Consider the following 18,971-nt stretch of genomic DNA (forward strand, 5'->3'; position numbering starts at 1 on the left):
CATACAAATCCATTTGCTTTTCTAAGTATTTCTCACATACATTCTTCAAAGCAAACACCTGATCCACACATCCTCTACCACTTCTGAAACCACACTGCTCTTCCCCAATCTGATGCTCTGTACATGCCTTCACCCTCTCAATCAATACCCTCCCATATAATTTACCAGGAATACTCAACAAACTTATACCTCTGTAATTTGAGCACTCACTCTTATCCCCTTTGCCTTTGTACAATGGCACTATGCACGCATTCTGCCAATCCTCAGGCACTTCACCATGAGTCATACATACATTAAATAACCTTACCAACCAGTCAATAATACAGTCACCCCCTTTTTTAATAAATTCCACTGCAATACCATCCAAACCTGCTGCCTTGCTGGCTTTCATCTTCCGCAAAGCTTTTACTACCTCTTCTCTGTTTACCAAATCATTTTCCCTAACCCTCCCACTTTGCACACCACCTCGACCAAAACACCCTATATCTGCCACTCTATCATCAAACACATTCAACAAACCTTCAAAATACTCACTCCATCTCCTTCTCACATCACCACCACTTGTTATCACCTCCCCATTTGTGCCCTTCACTGAAGTTCCCATTTGCTCCCTTGTCTTACGCACTTTATTTACCTCCTTCCAGAACATCTTTTTATTCTCCCTAAAATTTAATGATACTCTCTCACCCCAACTCTCATTTGCCCTCTTTTTCACTTCTTGCACCTTTCTCTTGACCTCCTGTCTCTTTCTTTTATACATCTCCCACTCAATTGCATTCAAATTGCTTTCAAATATTTATCATCAATACTAACTCGTTAGCGGGAAATGGCAAAGGTGTATGGAAAAACTACTATCATTACTATCAGAGTTATCATTACTATTTTCATTGGTGAAAATGAAAACATCAATGCTTTTGTCATTATTGTTCATACAGTACACAGACTATGGTAAGGGTTACTAAAGTGATTTCTTCACAATATCCAATTATTTTCAGATATATACTCCGTTTAGGCTGAGTTGATCATAGGATGTAGTGAGACACATATGAATACTACTAACAAATCGATAACTAATATATGAACCAAAGGCATAAATGGAAATATTTTCTTTTTCTTTTAGGCATATGTTAACCTACTGAGCACAATCATATGGCCCTTCTTCGAAATGGTGAATCTGGATCAATCAAGCTAAAAAGAGAAAATGGATAAAAAACCATATCTTTTCCCTGAAGAAGCTTCTCTTTGCAATGTGAAGACATCCTTAATTCCTGGGCCCTTACGTGAACAGTCCTACAAACCCAACCACAGGATTATACAAGACTGGTTTTTTAGCCTTTCATACACTACTTTGCCCCCTCTTCACTATTGCTAAATACTTGTTTACTAGAAAAAGTCTCTGTTAGCTTGCACTAACATAACTTATCTCAATTCTGGAGCATAAATTGCATAAACAGGAAAGAGAGATTTAGAGAAAATCGTACAAATGGCAAAACTTCTAATTGCTCCAAGTTCTTACAAGAAAGTATGGCATCCATCCTGCGTTTCCTTCTTACTTCAAGCCAAAAAATAATCATAAAATCTGCACAACACCAAATAAGGTTGATATACAACATTTTTTCACTCCTTGATATTTCCAGTAGGTGATGACCAAATTTCTTTTAGTTATTTTTGAAAATCTCAAAATACCATGAGCTTAAGAGTCCTATTTTGTAATATATCAATAATTTTCAAAGGGTTTAATAACACTGGATCCAAGAAGAAAGGGCATAAAGTGAAGGTATACCCCTCAGGGCAACCATTCATACACCTTTTCACCACAATGGTGCAGTCTCAAGTTAAACTTTAAGGAATGAGGAATAAGTTAAAATTGACAAATCCAAAAGGAGATAAATTAACAAAAACATTACATATTTTTCCTTTATGTTCCTTTAATACACACACAAAATTTAAATATCTTAGGAATGTTTGAACACAACTGTTAACATGTGTGTATATATATACTTGAGTAAAAAACAATATATATATATATATATATATATATATATATATATATATATATATATATATATATATATATATATATATATATAAAATAAACCAAATAACCAATAATTGTTACTTAACTGAAAACTCTTGCATACCCATACAGAAAAGTGAGAAGAGTACAAAAAGTTATGTACTGCATGAAAAAAGTGAAGCTGCTGTTAGTTTTAAAGATATGTTCTTTATAAACAGGGTGTCTTAGAAAGACCTCCAGAATTTCAGTTATTAATATCCATCAACTCTGTTAACATGCAAGGTTATTCATTTCCAATTTTAACACAGAACTTTTCCAAATATGGGCCCCTTAACAGCTCTTTAAATTCCAGAAACCACAAAACACATTGTGCTTTCTCCTGTGGTAACTCCATGATTGAGTGGTGTTCTGAGCATCATGCAACCACAAGCTGTCAGTGGTAATGTCATCTAGTTGCATCACATGAAACTAAGATGTAAAGAGATTTCACACTAAATTTTGAAAAGAGAAGCACTGTATTCTTAACACAGGTTAATTTACTTAATGACTGAAATTCTGGATGTATTCTTAACACTGTTAATTTATTTAATGACTGAAATTCTGGATGTATTCTTTACACGGTTAATTTACTTAATGATTGAAATTCTGGAAGTCTTTCTCACACACCCTGCATTACATGACATATGAACATAATTTTCATCATTCCAATCATAACATTTTCTTAAAAAGCTATCTTGCAGAATGAAACAATGGAACACATCAAGTGAAGAACTAAAACAACCTTTTAAGTTTTAATTTTCCTAAATATAGATACTATTAATGCCTTACTTTCAACATTCAACCAATCTGATTCACACACAAATGCTAAGTTCTAGCCCCTGTTTATGGTACTTAAGCAATTCAACTCTTAATATGCATAATTTACTTTAAAACTGCCTGTACTAAAACATAAGCATCCTATTCTAAGCATAGATTTGCTTCATTAGATATACAGCTAAAGCATCAAATGAAATCCACTGGTACTTGCACTTACAAACAATCATTCAAGGACCTTTATCAACCATGTTCCACACATTCAAGTAAGATATATACAGGGCTACTGTAATAGGCCAGTTCACAGCAGAGTCACAAGAATACTGAGAGACTAATTCAAGACAGAATCTAAATATTTTCTTCCATATGTGACAGAGAAAGAGTACATTATATTAACAAACAGAACTTCAGCAGAAACTCACAACTAACAATATATTCAAACTTCAATTTTCTCCCTAAGCTTTGAGGGGTGGATTCTGTTTCACCTGCAAAATGATGGAGCGCATGCGAGATATGTCTCTAGAAGATTTGGAGGTCTTTGGATTGAAATTACACAGTTTGCAGATTCGTTCCCACTCCGTACCAGGCTCCATCTTCCCTATATCAGCCACCAGTTCCTTCTCTGCAGACCTGTTGGAAAATTAATCATGAAAAAATTCAAAACTTGACAAGTGCTGCAATCAAGTCCATAAATTTGATTTATTAACATGGATGTGGTGGAAATGAGATGTTTGAGGACAATGTGTGGTGTGAGGTGGTTTGATCGAGTAAGTTACGTAAGGGTAAGAGAGATGTGTGGAAATAAAAAGAGCGTGGTTGAGAGAGCAGAAGAGGGTGCTTTGAAATGGTTTGGGCACATGGAGAGAATGAGTGAGGAAAGATTGACCAAGAGGATATATGTGTCGGAGGTGGAGGGAACGAGGAGAAGAGGGAGACCAAATTGGAGGTGGAAAGATGGAGTGAAAAAGATTTTGTGTGATCGGGGCCTGAACATGCAGGAGGGTGAAAGGAGGGCAAGGAATAGAGTGAATTGGAGCGATGTGGTATACAGGGGTTGACGTGCTGTCAGTGGATTGAATCAAGGCATGTGAAGCGTCTGGGGTAAACCATGGAAAGCTGTGTAGGTATGTATATTTGCATGTGTGGACGTGTGTATGTGCGTGTGTGTGGGGGGGGGGGGGGGTTGGGCCATTTCTTTCGTCTATTTCCTTGCGCTACCTCGCAAACGCGGGAGACAGCGACAAAGTATAAAAAAAAAAAAAAAAAAAAAAAATTAACATCTTACTTGCTGCTTCTACTATCTAACAAAGCAAAGTCTAAATAAACTTTCCCACACTTCTCCATGCCAATATCTATTACAAAAGTTTATTTTTTCAAAACAAATTTCTGAAATAAAATTGAACTTCTCTCTTTCTAAATTACCAAATACCTCACATACATGTAAAATTTTGGTAATTCTTACCACAATTATCACCTACTAAACTAACTAGGCATGCCATTTTCCATCAAGAAATCTACTTTCCCTGTTAGAATATTTAATTTTCCAAGGTTAAATATACATACTTAATCTATACAAACAAAATCTATTGAAGAAATTTAACACAACTAACAATTTATAAATCTGACATGCAACACTTACTTGGATGCCTCCCTTGAAGCATGAAAGTTTTAGATCATAATTATAATTCAATAGTGAGTTATTAATAGTATAAACATCATCCTGTAATTCTACAACTAATCTTACGAAACTATACTTACAGTAGGCAAACAAATTATGTTTTAAAAGGCCCTAGCTAAGTAAGCAGAAGACAAACATCATTTTGTTTACATGTAATGAAATGTTTGCAATAAAAATAACAGATGTAACTATAATGTAGCATCATTAACCCCCAAACACACATATCTATAACTATAATATACCATTATCAACACCCAAGCATATTTCTATCAAACAATCTGTAATTCACTTTACTTTCCTTAATGCTATTTGAACATTTTTTGCACTAGTAAAGCCTGCTTATTACACATGGCAAACAAGTAAACACAATCACCCAAGAAGACTATAGTTAAAAATTTAGGCAAATCGCATTCTACAATCGCATCAGATGGAAAAGATTACAAGTTGAGATAATTATACTATATTAATAATCATTAAAAGTAATGGAGAATAAATTAGTGGAAGCGATATGAGAGAAATGCCTATGGGCATTATCAGTGCTATAAAAGAATAACCCAAAGTTGATCATCTGGTGTGTGAGAAGATACTGGTATTGTGAAATGAAAATGATTAAAGGGAATCACAAAAAGAAAAAAGTGGTGAGTGGGATGAGGGCATCTCAAACTGGTTTATATCATGCCCACCATCCTGGAGAAATCCACATTACTTTCCCTCTGACAGAGGAAACCTGGAATGGCACAAGGATAAAGTGGGAGCGTATGGCCACTGTTACATCACTGAAGCAACAAAATCTTGTTAAACTTCACAATTATTAAAAACACTAACAAGAAAAAGGTGAAAAAGAAGGCAAATGAGAGTTGGGGTGAGAGAGTATCATTACATTTTAGGGAGAATAAAAAGATGTTTTGGAAGGAGGTAAATAAAGTGCATAAGACAAGGGAACAAATGGGAACTTCAGTGAAAGGGGCTAATGGGGAGGTGATAACAAGTAGTAGTGATGTGAGAAGGAGATGGAGTGAGTATTTTGAAGGTTTGTTGAATGTGTTTGATGATAGAGTGGCAGATATAGGGTGTTTTGGTCGAGGTGGTGTGCAAAGTGAGAGGGTTAGGGAGGATGATTTGGTAAACAGAGAAGAGGTAGTAAAAGCTTTGCGGAAGATGAAAGCCGGCAAGGAAACGGGTTTGGATGGCATTGCAGTGGAATTTATTAAAAAAGGGGGTGACTGTATTGTTGACTGGTTGGTGAGATTATTTAATGTATGTATGATTCATGGTGAGGTGCCTGAGGAGTGGCGGAATGCTTGCATAGTGCCACTGTACAAAGGTAAAGGGGACAAAGGTGAGTGCTCAAACTACAGAGGCATAAGTTTGTTGAGTATTCCTGGGAAATTATATGGGAGGGTAATGATTGAGAGGGTGAAGGCATGTACAGAGCATCAGATTGGGGAAGAGCAGGGTGGTTTCAGAAGTGGTAGAGGATGTGTGGATCAGGTGTTTGCTTTGAAGAATGTATGTGAGAAATACTTAGAAAAGCAAATGGATTTGTATGTAGCATTTATGGATCTGGAGAAGGCATATGATAGAGTTGACAGAGATGCTCTGTGGAAGGTATTAAGAATATATGGTGTGGGAGGCAAGTAGTTAGAAGCAGTGAAAAGTTTTTATTGAGGATGTAAGGCATGTGTACATGTAGGAAGAGAGGAAAGTGATTGGTTCTCAGTGAATGTAGGTCTGCGGCAGGGGTGTCATGTCTCCATGGTTGTTTAATTTGTTTATGGATGGGGTTGTTAGGGAGGTGAATACAAGAGTTTTGGAAAGAGGGGCAAGTATGAAGTCTGTTGTGGTTGAGAGAGCTTGGGAAGTGAGTCAGTTGTTGTTCGCTGATGATACAGCGCTGGTGGCTGATTCATGTGAGAAACTGCAGAAGCTGGTGACTAAGTTTGGTAAAATGTATGAAAGAAGAAAGTTGAGAGTAAATGTGAATAAGAGCAAGGTTATTAGGTACAGTAGGGTTGAGGATCAAGTCAATTGGGAGGTAAGTTTGAATGCAGAAAAACTGGAGGAAGTGAAGCGTTTTAGACATCTGGGTAGATTTGGCAGCGGAATGAACCATGGCAGCAAAAGTGAATCATATGGTGGGGGAGGGGGCGAAAATTCTGGGAGCCTTGAAGAATGTGTGGAGGTCGAGAACGTTATCTCAGAAAGCAAAAATGTTTGAAGGAATAGTGGTTCCAACAATGTTGTATGGTTGCGAGGCATGGGCTATGGATAGAGTTGTGCGCAGGAGGGTGGATGTGCTGGAAATGAGATGTTTGAGGACAATATGTGGTGTGAGGTGGTTTGATCGAGTAAGTAATGTAAGGGTAAGAGAGATGTGCGGTAATAAAAAGTTTGTGGTTGAGAGAGTAGAATAGGGTGTTTTGAAATGGTTTGGTCACATGGAGAGAATGAGTGAGGAAAGATTGAACAAGAGGATATATGTGTCTGAGGTGGAGGGAACGAGGAGAAGTGGGAGACCTAATTAGAGGTTGAAAGATGGAGTGAAAAAGATTTTGAGTGATCGGGGCCTGAACATGCAGGAGGGTGAAAGGTATGCAAGGAATAGAGTGAATTGGAACGATGTGGTATATCGGGGTCAATGTGCTGTCAAAGGATTGAACCAGGGCATGTGAAGTGTCTGGGGTAAACCATGGAAAGTTCTGTGGGGCCTGCATGTGGAAAGGGAGCTGTGGTTTCAGTGCATTATTACATGACAGCTAGAGACTGAGTGTGAACGAATGGGGCCTTTGTTGTCTTTTCCTAGCGCTACCTTGCACACATGAGGGGGGAGGGGGTTGTTATTTTGTGTGTGGCAGGGTGGCGATGGGAATGAATAAAGGCAGACAGTATGAATTATGTACATGTGTATATATGTATATGTCTGTGTGTGTATATATATGTATACGTTGAGATGTATAGGTATGTATATTTGCGTGTGTGGGTGTGTATGTATATACGTGTGGATATGTATGTATATACATGTGTATGTGGGTGGGACGGGCCATTCTTTCATCTGTTTCTTTGCGCTACCTCGCTAACGTGGGAGACAGCGACAAAGCAAAAACTAACAAGAAAAATTATTGAAACCACTGTAATAAATGTTTAACTGATTTAGTTATTTCATGCAAGGTCAAAAGAATGTGAAACCTTGCTACAATAAGACTCCTATATAAGGGGGAAGGCAAGATAATGCTAATGATCTTTATCTAAGAACATAAATTCAAAAATTCACAAAATGTATCAAAATTACCATGGTTGTTTCTTCACCTACTTGCTCATTTACACAGCATCAATGACAATGTTCAATCATAATGTCATTACTGATGGTGAGTCAACAAAGCATGAATGAAAGAATTTTCAAGCTCTATTTCTTTCTATTTGAATTATCTATTCACGAGACTCTTAGACAAGGTTTACAAGAAACAACGTCCACCACTAAGTCTGGCCCAAAAAATTATATATCTTCACCTACCGTACTTCTGAAAATAGTGCCATCATACTGACACATCAAACAAATATACCTTACCTCCATCAACAAATAATGACAATTCACCTACTTGCAGATCTAATTCTCTTAGCTGCAACTCACCTGTTGGCTTGACGTGTTTTTGCAACCTGTTCTTCATGTTGCCTGTACCAGTCTTCCAGCTCCTTTTTTGCCTTTGCCTTTAGCTCAAGCTTGCTCACCTCCTCAGCAGCATCTACAGTAAAATACCAAGGAGAATATGGACAATAAAGATACTTTCATTAAGTCTACAGAAACATCAGTCTATGATAACTGCAAATAAAGGTTCAAGTTAGCTCATACTGTTCAATGCAGAGAATGGATGTGACACAGTCATTAACATTTTCCTTCCTTTAAACTAAATCTAACATTATCAATGATAGAGAAAAGGTCTCTGGAAAGCTGTCTAGAATTAGTTAACTCTCACCTAAGACATTCTAACTTACCCTTTTCCTCGAGTCGGATCCGTTGCTGCTCACGCCAAATCTTAATTTTTTCTGGTTCCTCCCTTATCACAGGGGGAACAGGGGAGCGAGCTGAAATATTCCAAAATATCACATCAGTTGCCAGTTATAAGGAAAACAAATGCTTATTCACATCTGACAAATTATTAATGAGTGATAATAATCACCAAACATTCCAATATGAAGAAAACATAATACAAGAATTGAATATAAAGAAAAAAGGCTTCATGAAGTGGGAATGTGAGGACTTCTAGCTTAACAGAAATATGTTAAGCATTAAATATACAGGTATAGCTGAAGTGATTAAGGTGAAAATCTCCAAAAAGCACCTTTAGCCCTAAACTCACGAAGGATCTTTACCACACATTTATGATGTTTGAGGTTTCTTGGCATCAACACTGCATCAAATGCTGTATCAAATGAAGTAAATTACCATAAATACAAACTGGTGTTACATTACTCAAAACAGCTGCCAATGCATGAATCTCTCACTTTAGCTGAGAAAACTGGCATACCTGCAGTAGCTTCTAGTACCAGGGTATCTTACACATTTTGTGGCTACTGAAGTCACTAAACCTTAAAAATCAGACAGTTTAAGAATCATCTCAGGGACCTTGTCAAAGATAAAAGATAATCCAAGTATTCTAATCAGAGGTCATGGCATTCACTCCTAATGCCTCTGTACAAAAAAAAAAATCAGAGAACCATGTCAGTAAGAGGCAGTTGGCCTCTATGGTAGAGATCCACCCTAGGATTCATTACAATTTACTGGATCCACTTGAAAGCAGCCAAACCCAATACTATCTTGAACAATATTGTCTATGATCTTGACAGGACATCAACCAAAAAGCTGCAAACATCATGCAAGAAAAATGCTTGAACATACTGTTTCTTTGATACTGCTTACATAAGAATATGATCTACCATCTCCAAACTGGAAATAAAAGCTGTTCATTAAGCAATGAACAGCTGTCATGTTGCCTATCAAAAATCAGAGTGTTCAACCTGGCTTAATATTCTTCAAAAATGAACAGCCATGGAACAAATAATTTTTTTCTGTTGATAATATAACTTTGAGCCTCTGTCCACAGTCCTGCATCTCTGTGCCCCTCTGGACAACAGTTGCTCCAACTGCAGCTGTTCATCTGGATGCATCTGTCCAAACCATCAGTGAATCTCCTAATTTTCCTTGTTGGACAACATTTTCTGAACTTTACAAAGTTTACTTGAAATGGCTCTTCATACAACACCTGTTAAAACAGAATGGCATTCTAAAGCTTGTAACTTCACTAAATCATAGCACAAGGGCTCCTTGTACTAAAGGCAATCAAGTTCATGAAGGGAAAATCCACGTGGTGTCACATGAACTCCGTCTAAGTAGATGCCCTTTAACTTGAGTCTAACCTACTGAATCACTGGTCACTAGTAGGGGAATGGAACCTTAAGTAATTCGGTTCATCCTTTTGCCATCTACACCAATAACATAAGCTATCAAGATGACCTACACTTGAAAGTTAAACAGTATTTCAGCAACCATTAGGTTTTGCATAACGAAGTTATTCACAGCCTTGCTTAGATTCCATAAAGGAAGAGTCTCATGAGGTAAAGCAATGACTCCCACTGTTTTCCCTAGTGGTTCATCATTACATTAATTGAAGCATGATACATCTTGAACTCAAAGTCTGTCTCCACTATCAATGAAAAAGTGCTGCAAACTGATTTACACCACAAAGTGGTCACATCAATAACAGCAAAATAAACAGCTAGATTCACAAGCCTTTAATTAAAACTGGCTGAACTTGTGTCCCAGCCTCTTCTAACAAAGTTTAGTGTTGTAGATAGCCTTGGTTATGACCATGAAGACTTAGGTCCATGTACAATACCTACAAACTGAAATGACCATAAAAGTCATACGTTACCATAAACCACTAAATAATCCTTTAAAAGGTTGAGTCTGAGTATGACCTCTTTATTTCCATGAGAGGGTCTACAGACTTTTTTGATTACCCAATCAGACTCCATTATAACACAAAAGGGTTCATTTTTCAAACATCTAAAACTTAATGTTTAAAGTTGAGCCCTGACAATCACTGAACTCCTTTGAAGTGGTCCTTTTAAAACTAGCAGCTCTGAAATGATTTGCAAGAAAGAACTGCTTCAAAACTTCACATTTTCCCCTTACATAAGGGGAATTTCTGCACATATATTTGATCCCTGGACTTAAATAAATTTCTAGAAAGCCTTGAAGAAATCCATCCAATAAATCCATCCTAAAGATTATCTAAAATATTTTCACAGTCTGTTCATAACAAAACTTACTAAAGGTCCCAATCTGAAATCAAAACTTAACCAACTTGCTTTTTGCTATGGTGTTGGCGCTCTTTCTCAGAAGATATTACCCGAGTTTAAATTTCCATACGCTGGCTACTTGTCTGCTGCCATCATTAGCTAGGCTATACATAATATATGATTACATGGTTACCATGGTGCTGTTTGCAAATCAGTGGTAAGTCATTGTGATGTCTTTCTGTTTACACCATAATCTTTGGAACTCCTGTCCTTGTTTTTTCCCAATAGGTATGACCTGCCTCTCTTTAAAAGGAAGATTTTCTAGTTCCCTAACTCATTATTTTTCCTCCTCTCTTTACTTTCTATCATTTTAGCTACTTTTAGTCCTTAATGAGGACCACTGTCTTTAACCTGAAACTTTAATACTTGATTGCCATTTCCTGCTTTAGCAAGGTGGCTCCAGGAACAAGTGAAGAAATGCTGCATTCACTCACATTCATTCTCTCGCTATCATGCGCTATGCACTAAAACAACAGCCATCTATCTACAGAAAGGCCCCACAGACCTTTCCATGGTTTTCTCCAGCCACTTCACACACCTTGGTTCAGTCCATTGGCAGCATGTCGACCCGTGTATATCACATTATTCTAATTCACTTCATCCTATGCATGCCTCTCTCCCACCTACATGTTTAGGCCCATACCACTCTATTCTCTCATATGTCCAAACCATTTCTGCATACCATTTTCAGCTCTTTTAACCATGCTCTTTTTATTACCATACCCCTCTCTTCCCTTTACTACTTACTCGATCAAACCACTTCACACCAAATAAAGTCCTCAAATATTTAATTTCCAACACACCCATCCTCCTTTACACATCCTTATCTACAGCTCACGCCTTGCACCCAAACAACATTATTGGATCTGCTTCCGGTGCTGCATCATCAGCAAACAACAAATAAGTCACTTTCCAGGACTCATCCCCTACATACTGCATCTTGGCCCCTCTCTCCACAACTCTTGCATCTTTGTCTCTCACCTCCCTGTCTATAAACAAATCAAACAGCCGTGTTGACATCACACACCCCTGCTGCAAGACCAAATTCACCTGGAAACACTCACTCTCCTCTCTTCCTACTCATACACACTTTACACCCATGATAAAAACTCCCTGCTTCTAATAGCTTTCCTCCCACCCCATGGATTCTTAAGACATTCCACAAGACATCTCTATCATCCTTATAACAGGATTTCTCAAGATCCACAAATACTACATATTAATCCTTTTGTCTCTCTGAGTATTACACAAACACAATCATTAAAGCAAATATTTAATTCTCTACCACTTCTGACACCACATTGCTCCACCCAAATTTGATGCTCTGTAAATGCTTGAACCCCTTCAATTGTTTTTCTCTCATACAACGTACCAGGGACACTCAACAAACTCATATCTCTTGTCATTTGGACATTCACATTTGTCCCACTTGCCTATTTAAAATGACACTATACATGCATTCCACCAATCCCCAAGCATTTCACAATGATCCATACTTACATGAAAATCCTGATTATACAATCAACAACACAGTCAACCCCTTTCTTATGAAACTCAAATACAGTACCAGCCACTCTAGTCACCTTGCCGATTTCATCTTAAGCAAGGCTTTCACCACCTCTCTTCTCTTAAAACCAATTTCTATGGGAATCTCACTTTACATACCATACCATACAAGACACCCTACATCTGCCACCCTAATCATCAGACACATTCAACAGTCCTTCAAAACACTCACTCCATCTCCTCACTTCATCACTACCTGTTACCACTTCCCCATTTGTCCCATTCAATGATTTCCCATTTGTTCCCTTGTTTTTTTGCAAACTCTTAACCACCTTCCAAAATATCTTATTCTCCCTGAATTTTACTGAGACTCACTCACCTCAAATCTCATTGGCCCTCTTTTTCAACTCATGCACCTTCCTCATGACCTCCCATTGCTTGCTCTTTTACAACTTGCACTGCTTCCCTGTACATACCCCCAAATACTTCTATTTATTCTTTCACTGACAACTTTACTTTTTCATCCCACCAATCACTATCGCTTCTAACCTGCCCACCTTCAACACATGCCACATGCATCCTTGCACATGTGAGCACTGCTTCCCTAAATACCTCCCATTCCTCATCCCACCTAACTTTGTTTACTCTCACCTGCCATTGCACACTCAATCTTACCTGGTATTTCTTCAAAAAAGTCTCTTTTCCAAATTGATTTACTTCCACCACTCTCTTCTTACCCATAAAGTTTCCTCTTTCCCCCAAAAATCTTTTCAAATCTTCATCCTGACCTACACAAGGTAATGGTCATACATCCCAATAGCAATCCCTCTCAGCACACTCACATCCAAAAGTTTCTCTTATGCAGTCTACCAATTTGTATACATTCCAATAACGATGACTGAACATTTTTCTAACTCATATGTATTCTTGTGTATGTCACTCCTTTCAAAACAATTATTCCCAATCACCATTCCTTTTTCAGAATGGAACTCAACAAGTTCTTCACCATTTCCATTCACAATACTGAATATCCCATACCCCCCCAATTATGCCTTTAACTGCCACATTATTCACCTTTGTATCTACATCACCCATGAATAATCTAACATAACCTAACCCAATCCATTTAGTCACATTTTCCAACACACAAGGAATACAGAGGAAATATTCTTCCTCCTTTACCCGAGAGACCTAAACCTATGGCTTTAGAAAAAACTGCCTTCTCTCTCTAATCTCTTAAAACCTAATGTTGAATGAAAAGCACCGGAATACATTTTCTCCAACCTAAAGCCTTCTGGAATGGGTCATACAAGAAAAAGTTTGATTCACCCCACCTACTTAAAACAAGCTGCACTCTTTTCTTAGCTGCATCATGCACAAAAACCCCTTCTATCAAGTCCAACTCAAATGATTGCTCAGAATGAGATGGAATTCCTAATTTCAAGTAAATATCTCAGCTGACATTTTTTGCAAACTTTTAAAACATGTTACTGAAGACATCACATCCAAAAACTCCCAGGCCAAGCACCAACTGTCATCTCTCTGTACGCTAACAGAAACTCTTTTAATCCTTACAAAGTGTAGTTGAGTCCTAAGGGTCTCTTACACTGTCTCCCACAACAGACTGATGTTGATGCGAAAATTCCCAGCTGGTAACAGAGGAGTAAAACATGAGTGGACTGGTTAGATTTTAATAATGAGAACAATACTGATGTCCTTTATTCACATGCAGACTCAGTGCATAGTCCACAAATGTGAAATTTGTCATATAAAATCCACTAAACAATGTGTATGATCTAAGATAAAACTTTCCAAGGTAACTAAAACCATCTTTGACTACAAGCTTTTACAACAAGAGGAGGCTAAAAGGTCTCTAAATGAGAAAGAATCAATCTGACCAGTTAATGACATGTCTTCTTTTGAAAGACCTGAAGCACCCTCCATGAAAAAAAAAATCTCATCTTTGGGTGTATGACATCAGGATATTCTTCCTCACAGGAAAATGACAGAGGAAGAAAATGTCTGTGGAGAGAGATCTCAGGCATCTCATGAAAAAATAAGACCGTTTCAATTCTCTGGGTGTTGCGAAACAGGAGACTCTTCCTTAAGGAAAGATGACTGAGGAAGAATAAATGCGAGTACAAGGCAAACCAGGCTGAGTGAAAAATATATCTAACCATCAACTAAGCATGTAAAGGAGACTCCAAAACCATTATCACTTCTCCAGTCTAGCATGCCAGTAGTCACTTCATTAAGTATCAAAAATCTGTTGCAAGTGAAATGCATAGCCACAAAAGCTGTACCAACTATAATGCCAGCTCTGCTGAACAAGCATCCCAATATCATAAATCCAAATACTGTTAACAAAATAGTCAGCCATAAGAGCAAGAGCACATGACCCATGAATAAGCTACATCCTTCTCTATAAAAAAGGCAAAACAAACCTGTTCTGAAGTTCCAACTGACCCTAAGCCAAGTGAACTTCTCATCTGGAACTACATAAGATTCTACATTAAAATTAAACTTGCTTTCTGGAAAGAAGATGCATGACTAATTCAATTCAGCCTAACACATGATCAGAAAATCTTAGAGATAAGTTAACACTACTGCTTTGGTGACATTAGTATGGTAAAAAGGCCAGAATTCAACTTTCTAAAAATCCAAGGAGCTATGAACAGCCTGAAAGTCATCATTCTGAATGGTAACATTTCCTGAACTCCCAACACTAGTTCTAATGAACTTCCCCATCCTGAGGTACACACATTTCTTTATATAATACTGCATATTCAGGTCATTTGAATTTTCATTCTTATATCTTCCTGCTTAACATCAAAGATATAGAAAAATTCTAAAGTAAAACAAAATGTTCAAAAAGTATTAGTTTGGATGACCATCAACAACAATGTCAAGAACTACAACCAATAGTGACAGATAATGCCTGTGTTGTCTCATGGTACACTAGTTCTCACAAGACAACAGAGTGGTTTCAGTCTCAATTAACTGAAAATGATATCCATCCAGGCTCTCTGCGAACCAGAAATGTCTGAACAGCTACAGCAACAACAGTAGACAAAATTTGAAAGTTGCTTGGTGCTACCTCATCTAGGCCTTATAAAGCAAAGGCCTAGAAGGTTGCTGCATGGTTCCTCAATTCTGTTACATATAACTGCCAGCAATGCATGTCCTATGATAGCCAAATCCTACATAGATTAACCTCATTTTGGGATTACATGGGTGTTTTAACCCCTCACAAAGCAGATGCACACAGGGCTCTGTCCACAAATGAGAACGAAGTAGTAAAGTTACAGGATACTAAACTGTAATTAAAAACAGTATGAAACATAAAGGAAAAAACTAATCCATTCTAGGTAATGAAACTACAAAAAATCAAGACAAACTACAAAAATCTGCCTCCATGTTTTAATTTTCTAATAGAAATTGTCAAAAATGTTACACAGATTTATAAAAGTTGAAGTTAAGTAGTTGCAAAAAACTGATAAGAGCAAAAATAAAAAAAAAAAATTTCCAATACAGAAAAAATTATATAAAATCTTGCTAAAATAAACATATCAAGCATACTACCCCACACTAAACTACTATTCAACAATTTCTAAAATACTATTTCATGACTCCTAGATGTTTGCAAATTCCCTGCACCATGTACAATATACAACTAATTTTCAGACAACTGATAACTACATAACTACAGTAATTCCCCACAGCTATGAAAGAAAAAACTAGATGCATAATAAAAGGTACAGAAAATGCATTAGAATTCATGAAGGGGGAAAAAAAAAAAAAGCATGTCATAATTCTCAGTACCCTAAAAATAAACTGAAAAAATATAAACATATAAAATAAAATAAACAAAGTAGTTGCAATAAATCTGCAAGGAGTTGAGATTTTGGAAAAATAGATCAGAGTGTCTTTAAACAAAAATCTATTTTTAATGAAGAAATTTTTTTTGATAAATTCATTATCAATACATATAAACAATATAACATCAAACAATTAGATACTATTTTGTAAAACCGATACCTTGAATCAGGTTGAGTATATAACTAATTCTCAACTATGACAAGACATTAATAAAAATAAGCTGACCAGGACTCTACTATTCACTTGCTTTCTCAAGATAAATATTCAAATGTTAGAGACAAATTCAAACGTTAGAGACAACTCTATGTACTTGAACAAACAAACTATGAAGACACAAGCTTATAACTTCCCTACATGACACCCATACCCCCATTAACCAAATCATCACTCAAGTTGAAATGATGTAATTTACCAGCCCAGCCATAATCTGGTTTGGGTGACAAGTAGCTCCATTAAGCAACCAAATGTCCAGATACAGGCAGTGAACCTAGGTGGCTTTATGTTATGCATTTAAGCATTTTGCAGTTACACCAGATACAGGAATGGGTGGATTAATACTGATGCATATGTAGTTCGAAAATTATTCTTGTTATTCAATAATCTCTTATGACTGAAAAAGAACTCTGATGCCTCAAACAGACTACAAAAACACCTGCCTATGATTACAGAGTCAATCAGTCTATACGGGGAGAGGCAGCCACTATGCCATACCAGTCCTGAAATTTGTGTCCAAAACCAGTTTACCAGGTCCTGACTCAAAACTTCAAAATTCATGGTACTTACATTAGATTCACATGCCATGTTCACCTGTAAAACATGGAAGAGGTCTTTAAAAAGTATATTTCAAGACCTAAAATTCCATTTTCTGTAAAATCAACAATTCTTGACCTCCACTTACATCATAACAGCAACATTCAATAATACTAATTTGCAAGTGGTTGTTACTGTGGATTACATTTTTCAACACCTTCATGCACTAATCATGACACAAATGTTTAATGTCATTAATGACATTCAGGCATCAATCATACCACATTAGTCTTCAATTAAAAAATAAATTGAAAAGTGGCTTTTTAAGTCAATGACACCATTTTTATATAGTTACCCCTCAAAAATGTGTTCCTAACTCTTACAATAAAAATTAGGGAAAATACCACAATGGAACTGTATAATTATCACTCGTAATTGCAATGCTCATAACAGTTGTTCGACAAATGTTATCTATCTACCTATGTTGCTGATGCCTGTTCCCTCCATGAACTCTCTCAAGGGGGTGGACACATCTAAAGTCTCCAAACTGGTGAACTCTAGTGCTGCTTCTCATCCTTTAGTGCCTTAGCCTTAACAGGCTACAGGCAAAGGGCAGCTCTTGTGCAGTGTTTCCAGGGGCTCCTACCTATTGTTTCTACAGACTTCTACTATCTATTGTGCCTATTTAATGTTCCTGCCTAATGTGCCTAATACTTTTATTCAATGCTCCCGCCTAATGTTCCTACCCACTAATTCCCCCTCATATTTGTACCTAATGCTCCTGCCTAACACTCCTATCTACTACTTTTATATAATGCTCCTACTATTTTGCTAAAAAGGCAGAACTAGCTTACAGTGCTCACTGCAGGAAAATCTAGAGTTACAAAAAATGAGTTGAATGAGGTAAGTGTTGTCAAGTGTTATGTGAGGCAAAAAGGAGAGATTGTATGTTTGTGGACAGAATATTAGCAGTTCACATGTGGGTGAGGCAAAAAGAAAAGACAGCCACCTGGTCAGAAAACAACAGCTTAACAACCAAAGAAATACTAGCTCACTATGCATGTCACAAACTCTCACTAATCAGTGGCTGCCTTCCAATTACTGCCTACTACATACAAATCTATGCATTTACAATGCACTTATTCATTATCTCTTGCTAGTCAAAAATTTCTATTATAGTCATTTTTATATATCATTCCTCAGAAATATCTTACCTAATTCATAAATTGGAAAATATTCACAATATAAATGCATAACTGTCACTCATAACTACACCTTGTAACAGTTGTCTGACCTGCACACTTACCATTTACTCATCAAAATATAGTTTCTTTTATTATGAGATGATTTACACAGTTCCCTTCAGAAAGATCTTACCTAACTCAAGAAATAATAATGTGGCAAGTAAACAATGATGCAAAGCTATCACTCATAATTACACTGTTCATCTGAAGTGCTTATCATATATCATCTTCAGTTCATCAAAATATATAATACTTTTTTTCTGTTTTATATCAATTTTCACACAGTTCCCTTTGGAAACGTCTCAACAAACTTAAGACCTTAAAAGTACTGTTATAACAGAAACAGTGGAGATATCAGAGTGTCTGGCTGAGCTTCCCAGGCCATCAGCACTGGAGACACATGCCTGAAGACACAACACAATGATATTCACATACCATCAGAGCCATTTTATGGCAATAATCTATTATGTAATAAAAAATAAAATACCTACAAAAGCTCTCAGTCCATCATAGGCTAACATAAGCTGACATGCAATGCATACTAAAAAAACATCAATCTACAAAAAGAATAAATTGAACTGGAATGCTCATGTCACAGAATTCAAAAGACAACCCTATTTTCTGAATCAATAATTGAAAAGATTACAGCTGAGGCAAATCAGACACAACACAGAGTAAATTCTATTTCATATTTATTCCCTGCTTCCTGCATTAGCAAGGTAGTGCC

The 18,971-nt window shown here is 36.9% G+C and overlaps 1 protein-coding gene across 7 annotated transcripts in view; it reads right to left on the minus strand.

The window, feature by feature from the left end:
• Positions 1-1,903: 1,903 nt before the first annotated feature.
• Positions 1,904-18,971, minus strand: part of Clc (clathrin light chain) — an 80,209-nt gene continuing 63,141 nt past the window's right edge. For 4 of the 7 annotated variants that reach the window (XM_071671345.1, XM_071671343.1, XM_071671341.1 and 1 more), the window contains 4 exons: positions 8,499-8,588; positions 8,137-8,248; positions 4,470-4,481; positions 1,904-3,460 (listed from right to left, as the gene is read on the minus strand). In XM_071671345.1, coding sequence (XP_071527446.1) covers positions 3,286-3,460; positions 4,470-4,481; positions 8,137-8,248; positions 8,499-8,588 — 389 coding nt within the window. In that variant the 3' untranslated portion in view covers positions 1,904-3,285. The remainder of the gene's footprint in view (positions 3,461-4,469; positions 4,482-8,136; positions 8,249-8,498; positions 8,589-18,971) is intronic. The other 3 variants (XM_071671342.1, XM_071671340.1, XM_071671344.1) reach the window with 1 other exon arrangement.

The sequence above is a fragment of the Panulirus ornatus genome, chromosome 16 (assembly GCF_036320965.1).
Source record: "Panulirus ornatus isolate Po-2019 chromosome 16, ASM3632096v1, whole genome shotgun sequence".
NCBI lineage: Eukaryota > Metazoa > Arthropoda > Malacostraca > Decapoda > Palinuridae > Panulirus > Panulirus ornatus.